The following is an 8,326-nucleotide window of genomic DNA, read 5'->3' on the forward strand; positions in this document are numbered from 1 at the left end:
TATGTTGTAGGACTACCTAAAGCTTGGTCCCCTGGAGATGAAGTTACTGAATGTATCAGGAGTACAGATGCCTATCCATGTCCCCCAGGTACTTAGTGCTGAAGAGGCTGCAGCCAAGGATTGTAAACCTGATAGTTGGCCTGTAACTCATCCCATGCTGAGAGGTGTGGCCAGACCATAACTACATTGTAAATCTACAGACAGTTGACCCATCACTCATCTCATGCTGAGAGGCGTGGCTACGTCATACCAACATCACCAACTCTACAGACAGTTGGCCCATCACTCATCTCATCCTGAGAGGCGTGGCTACGTCATGCCTACATCGCCAACCCTATCGACAGTCGGCCCATCACTGATCCTGTCCTTAGAGGCATGGTCAGGTCATGCCTACATTACCAACCCAAGAAACACTTGGCCTGTCAGCCATCCCTTGCTGGGAGGCATGGCCAGACCATAGCTACATCCCTACAAAACACACATATAACGGATTTGTCAGTTTATTTATAGTGCTGAAGTCATTTGTCCAATTTGTCCTTGCATTTGTCAGATGTTTGTCATGGAAGTATTAATTTGGATCTATACAGATACACAGCAGGTTCTTAGATTTGATCAGTTAGTAAGTCAGGGTCCCACATTTGATCAGTTAGTAAGTCAGGGTCCCACATTAGATCAGTTAGTAAGTCAGGGTCCCACATTTGATCAGTTAGTAAGTCAGGGTCCCACATTTGATCAGTTAGTAAGTTGGGATCCCACATTTGATCAGTTAGTAAGTCAGGGTCCCACATTTGATCAGTTAGTAAGTCAGGGTCCCACATTTGATCAGTTAGTAAGTCAGGGTCCCACATTTGATCACTTAGTAAGTCAGGATCCCACATTTGATCAGTTAGTAAGTCAGGGTCCCACATTTGATCAGTTAGTAAGTCAGGGTCCCACATTTGATCAGTTAGTAAGTCAGGGTCCCACATTTGATCAGTTAGTAAGTCAGGGTCCCACATTTGATCAGTTAGTAAGTCAGGGTCCCACATTTGATTGTTTTTTTAAGTCAAATTTGCAGATTCAACTGTTGAGTAAGTCAAGATTCCAAAATTTTTTGTTAAGTAATCCAGTGAGAGGAATCTTTCTTTTCAATTGTATCCAGTTGGAAATTCTGAAATTGATGTCTTTTAATCTGGTGTAAATTTTATATCAGTGTGACAAATTTTGTGGTAAATAAGTTTTCATTCTGTTTCTGGATGAACGATCATATTGCTGTACTATCATAATGCCATACTTTCCTGTGAAAGATATCAGAGTTGTGGATGAAAATTAGCCAAACCTTACTTGGTATTGGTATAGTGTTAATCATTGGAGAAAAGTGCTACCATCAGAACAGATAAATAAATTATTTATTATTGACTATGTCAGTTGTAAGGTGGTGTTTTGTTTAGATTTTACATCTGACTGTCCTTTAGTTCTATATCTGTATCTCCAATATTCTGTCCTACCATTGTCCTACAGTTCTAAATCTTGATGTCCAATGTTCTGTCCTACCATTGTCCTACAGTTCTAAATCTTGATGTCAATCAATTTATCCTACCATTGTCCTACAGTTCTAAATCTTGATGTCAATCAATTTGTCCTACAGTTTTATATCTTGATGTCCAATGTTCTGTCCTACCATTGTCCTACAGTTCTAAATCTTGATGTCCAATATTCTGTCCTACCATTGTCCTACAGTTCTAAATCTTGATGTCCAATGTTCTGTCCTACCATTGTCCTACAGTTCTAAATCTTGAAATCCAATATTTGTCCTACCATTGTCCTACAGTTTTATATCTTGATGTCAATCAATTTGTCCTACCATTGTCCTATATTTCATTTACCTCCAATTTTTGTTTCTTTCACTCTGTCCTGTATGTAGACCTGTGATGCCTACAGCAACCAGCTGTATTCATGACCAGGACAATTGTTGATTGTGTTGTAAGAGGAACATTGATGGAAGATGTGTGTGTATTTTGAGAAAGTGAGAGGAAAAATAATATATTGATACATCAACAAAATATTTGTATTTACAATACTTCTTGTTTATTCAAGTCTGTCTTCTATTGGGTACACAATGAGTTGTCATCTTTCATATTTGCAATTTTTCTCTGAAATTTGAATAAATTACTGTATTTGAAGTTTGTCATTGTTATTCATTGATCTAAAGTGAAATTATGGCTGATGTCAGACATTGTCACAGTATGTATACAACAGGTAATGACTGATGTCAGACATTGTCACAGTATGTATACAACAGGTAATGACTGATGTCAGACATTGTTGCAGTGAATATACCAACAGGTAATGACTGATGTCAGACATTGTCACAGTATGTATACAACAATTAATGACTGATGTCAGACATTGTCACAGTATGTATACAACAGGTAATGACTGATGTCAGACATTGTCACAGTATGTATACAACAGGTAATGACTGATGTCAGACATTGTCACAGTATGTATACAACAATTAATGACTGATGTCAGACATTGTCACAGTATGTATACAACAGGTAATGACTGATGTCAGACATTGTCACAGTATGTATACAACAGGTAATGACTGATGTCAGACATTGTCACAGTATGTATACAACAGGTAATGACTGATGTCAGACATTGTCACAGTATATTAATGACTGATGTCAGACATTGTCACAGTATGTATACAACAATTAATGACTGATGTCAGACATTGTCACAGTATGTATACAACAGGTAATGACTGATGTCAGACATTGTCACAGTATGTATACAACAGGTAATGACTGATGTCAGACATTGTCACAGTATGTATACAACAATTAATGACTGATGTCAGACATTGTCACAGTATGTATACAACAGTTGATGACTGATGTCAGACATTGTCACAGTATGTATACAACAGGTAATGACTGATGTCAACAGGTAATGACTGATGTCAGACATTGTCACAGTATGTATACAACAGGTAATGACTGATGTCAGACATTGTCACAGTATGTATACAACAATTAATGACTGATGTCAGACATTGTCACAGTATGTATACAACAGGTAATGACTGATGTCAGACATTGTCACAGTATGTATACAACAGTTAATGACTGATGTCACTGTATGTTAATGACTGATGTCAGACATTGTCACAGTATGTATACAACAGGTAATGACTGATGTCAGACATTGTCAGACATTGTCACAGTATGTATACAACAGTTGATGACTGATGTCAGACATTGTCACAGTATGTATACAACAGGTAATGACTGATGTCAGACATTGTCACAGTATGTATACAACAGTTGATGACTGATGTCAGACATTGTCACAGTATGTATACAACAGGTAATGACTGATGTCAGACATTGTCACAGTATGTATACAACAGGTAATGACTGATGTCAGACATTGTCACAGTATGTATACAACAGGTAATGACTGATGTCAGACATTGTCACAGTATGTATACAACAGGTAATGACTGATGTCAGACATTGTCACAGTATGTATACAACACTTAATGACTGATGTCAGACATTGTCACAGTATGTATACAACAGGTAATGACTGATGTCAGACATTGTCACAGTATGTATACAACAGGTAATGACTGATGTCAGACATTGTCACAGTATGTATACAACAGGTAATGACTGATGTCAGACATTGTCACAGTATGTATACAACAGGTAATGACTGATGTCAGACATTGTCACAGTATGTATACAACAGGTAATGACTGATGTCAGACATTGTCACAGTATGTATACAACAGTTGATGACTGATGTCAGACATTGTCACAGTATGTATACAACAGGTAATGACTGATGTCAGACATTGTCACAGTATGTATACAACAGGTAATGACTGATGTCAGACATTGTCACAGTATGTATACAACAGGTAATGACTGATGTCAGACATTGTCACAGTATGTATGCAACAATTAATGACTGATGTCAGACATTGTCACAGTATGTATACAACAATTAATGACTGATGTCAGACATTGTCACAGTATGTATACAACAGGTAATGACTGATGTCAGACATTGTCACAGTATGTATACAACAGGTAATGACTGATGTCAGACATTGTCACAGTATGACATGTCAGACATTGTCACAGTATGTATACAACAGGTAATGACTGATGTCAGACATTGTCACAGTATGTATACAACAGGTTGACTGATGACAGGTAATGACTGATGTCAGACATTGTCACAGTATGTATACAACAGGTAATGACTGATGTCAGACATTGTCACAGTATGTATACAACAGGTAATGACTGATGTCAGACATTGTCACAGTATGTATACAACAGGTAATGACTGATGTCAGACATTGTCACAGTATGTATACAACAGGTAATGACTGATGTCAGACATTGTCACAGTATGTATACAACAGTTGATGACTGATGTCAGACATTGTCACAGTATGTATACAACAGGTAATGACTGATGTCAGACATTGTCACAGTATGTATACAACAGGTAATGACTGATGTCAGACATTGTCACAGTATGTATACAACAGGTAATGACTGATGTCAGACATTGTCACAGTATGTATACAACAATTAATGACTGATGTCAGACATTGTCACAGTATGTATACAACAGGTAATGACTGATGTCAGACATTGTCACAGTATGTATACAACAGGTAATGACTGATGTCAGACATTGTCACAGTATGTATACAACAGGTAATGACTGATGTCAGACATTGTCACAGTATGTATACAACAGGTAATGACTGATGTCAGACATTGTCACAGTATGTATACAACAGGTAATGACTGATGTCAGACATTGTCACAGTATGTATACAACATTTAATGACTGATGTCAGACATTGTCACAGTATGTATACAACAGGTAATGACTGATGTCAGACATTGTCACATTATGTATACCAACAGGTAATGGCAGATGTCAGACATTGTCACAGTATTTATACAACAGGTAATGACTGATGTCAGACATTGTCACAGTATGTATACAACAGGTAATGACTGATGTCAGACATTGTCACAGTATGTATACAACAGGTAATGACTGATGTCAGACATTGTCACAGTATGTATACAACAGGTAATGACTGATGTCAGACATTGTCACAGTATGTATACAACAGGTAATGACTGATGTCAGACATTGTCACAGTATGTATCACAGTATGTATACAACAGGTAATGACTGATGTCAGACATTGTCACAGTATGTATACAACAGGTAATGACTGATGACATTGTCACAGTATGTATACAACAGACTGATGTCAGACATTGTCACAGTATGTATACAACAGGTAATGACTGATGTCAGACATTGTCACAGTATGTATACAACAGGTAATGACTGATGTCAGACATTGTCACAGTATGTATACAACATTTAATGACTGATGTCAGACATTGTCACAGTATGTATACAACAGTATGTATACAACAGGTAATGACTGATGTCAGACATTGTCACAGTATGTATACAACAGGTAATGACTGATGTCAGACATTGTCACAGTATGTATACAACAGGTAATGACTGATGTCAGACATTGTCACAGTATGTATACAACAGGTAATGACTGATGTCAGACATTGTCACAGTATGTATACAACAGGTAATGACTGATGTCAGACATTGTCACAGTATGTATACAACAGGTAATGACTGATGTCAGACATTGTCACAGTATGTATACAACAGGTAATGACTGATGTCAGACATTGTCACAGTATGTATACAACAGGTAATGACTGATGTCAGACATTGTCACAGTATGTATACAACAGACATTGTCACAGTATGTATACAACAGGTAATGACTGATGTCAGACATTGTCACAGTATGTATACAACAGTTGATGACTAATGTCAGACATTGTCACAGTATGTATATAACAGGTAATGACTGATGTCAGACATTGTCACAGTATGTAATGACTGATGTCAGACATTGTCACAGTATGTATACAACAATTAATGACTGATGTCAGACATTGTCACAGTATGTATACAACAGGTAATGACTGATGTCAGACATTGTCACAGTATGTATACAACAGGTAATGACTGATGTCAGACATTGTCACAGTATGTATACAACAGGTAATGACTGATGTCAGACATTGTCACAGTATGTATACAACAGGTAATGACTGATGTCAGACATTGTCACAGTATGTATACAACAATTAATGACTGATGTCAGACATTGTCACAGTATGTATACAACAGGTAATGACTGATGTCAGACATTGTCACAGTATGTATACAACAATTAATGACTGATGTCAGACATTGTCACAGTATGTATACAACAATTAATGACTGATGTCAGACATTGTCACAGTATGTATACAACAGGTAATGACTGATGTCAGACATTGTCACAGTATGTATACAACAATTAATGACTGATGTCAGACATTGTCACAGTATGTATACCAACAGGTAATGACTGATGTCAGACATTGTCACAGTATGTATACAACAGGTAATGACTGATGTCAGACATTGTCACAGTATGTATACAACAGGTAATGACTGATGTCAGATATTGTCACAGTATGTATACAACAATTAATGACTGATGTCAGACATTGTCACAGTATGTATACAACAGGTAATGACTGATGTCAGACATTGTCACAGTATGTATACAACAGGTAATGACTGATGTCAGACATTGTCACAGTATGTATACAACAGGTAATGACTGATGTCAGACATTGTCACAGTATGTATACAACAGGTAATGACTGATATATACAAATTTATACAAGAAAACTTGAAAGTACTAAATGTAATTGTAAACTCTACATCTCCGTCATATTTACACATCTATATACAGAATAAAAACACTCAATGCAGAACAAGAAATTTCAAAACAAACTCAACATCTCACTCATGGATAAGTTTAATCATTTCTATATAAAGTGTACCAACTTTAAATGTCTCATTATAGAACAGGAAATTTTAAACACTAACATGAACTCAATTAATATCTCAGTTATACACAGCATTCCCAGCCTCATGTCAACTACCCCTTAACCTTAACCTGAAAGTCGACAGAGCTTTAAAAAAATGTTTCCTCAATTCAAGCCATCACGTTACAGCTAGATGACAATAGCTAAGATTCCCGATCATATCCTACTCTGCCCACGTTGTATCTACGTTTCGACGTGTACATGTTTGCCGTTCTAAGAATTTACATAGGCTATGCAATTACCTCTTAGGGAACTCGTTAAGATGAGAGATGTCCCATTTAGCAGTGGTATTACTATTAATACGAGTCCCGGAGTAAAAATTTCTTAAAGAACTCGTAAAGATGAGAGATGCCCCATTTACCATTGGTATTGTATAACTATTTATACGAGTCTCGCAGTAAAAATCTCTTAGGGAACTCGTAAAGATGAGAGATGCCCCATTTACCATTGGTATTACTATTAATACGAGTTCCGGAGTAAAAATCTCTTAGGGAACTCGTAAAGATGAGAGATGCCCCATTTACCATTGGTATTACTATTAATACGAGTTCCGCAGTAAAAATCTCTTAGGGAACTCGTAAAGATGAGAGATGTCATATTTACCAGTGGTATTACTATTAATACGAGTTCCGCAGTAAAAATCTCTTAGGGAACTCGTAAAGATGAGAGATGCCCCATTTACCATTGGTATTACTATTAATACGAGTTCCGCAGTAAAAATCTCTTAGGGAACTCGTAAAGATGAGAGATGTCACATTTACCATTGGTATTGTATTACTATTTATACGAGTCTCGCAGTAAAAATCTCGACGGTTCATGTATTCACCACATTTACTTCCAACCAGTAGGAGACCTAAAGTTGATAACCAATTCCGTATGACCGCCGTGTTACTTTTAATGAATGTTATGTTTTATTAAGAATCAGTTAGAGTTGGCCAATGGTTGTTTTCAACTGTTACTTGTCAATAATTGTAACAGGAGATTTTATTGTTCCGGGGAATATTCATCATCAGTTTCAAACATCGGAATTTAGCTTCCATCTGATTCAATAAATTAATGTTTTAATTGATTAATCAATAAAGAGTGGTAACGTGGATTCATGAGTATATCTGACTGCCCAAGTCTTTTACACGGTTACAAGTAGCTCTTTCTACAAAGACATGAAACAAGGACTCGCTTATGGCAGTGTCAATGGCATGTATGTATTTTTTCTGAAAAGTTTTATCCAAAATATGTCTTTATAGACATGACAAAGAGTAATTACACCGTACGGAAATAACTTAATACAAACATTTGGACGAGTGTAA

At 36.6% G+C, this 8,326-nt stretch overlaps 1 protein-coding gene across 4 annotated transcripts in view; it reads left to right on the plus strand.

The window, feature by feature from the left end:
• Nucleotides 1-2,162, plus strand: part of LOC132543795 (coiled-coil domain-containing protein 83-like) — a 58,389-nt gene extending 56,227 nt beyond the window's left edge. For all 4 annotated transcript variants that reach the window (XM_060207322.1, XM_060207324.1, XM_060207323.1 and 1 more), the window contains exon 12: nt 11-2,162. In XM_060207322.1, coding sequence (XP_060063305.1) covers nt 11-181 — 171 coding nt within the window. In that variant the 3' untranslated portion in view covers nt 182-2,162. The remainder of the gene's footprint in view (nt 1-10) is intronic.
• Nucleotides 2,163-8,326: the final 6,164 nt, after the last annotated feature.

This window comes from Ylistrum balloti, unplaced genomic scaffold, assembly GCF_031769215.1.
Source record: "Ylistrum balloti isolate Yb309-2 unplaced genomic scaffold, AGI_CSIRO_Ybal_v1 Utg369764, whole genome shotgun sequence".
Taxonomy (NCBI): Eukaryota; Metazoa; Mollusca; class Bivalvia; order Pectinida; family Pectinidae; genus Ylistrum; species Ylistrum balloti.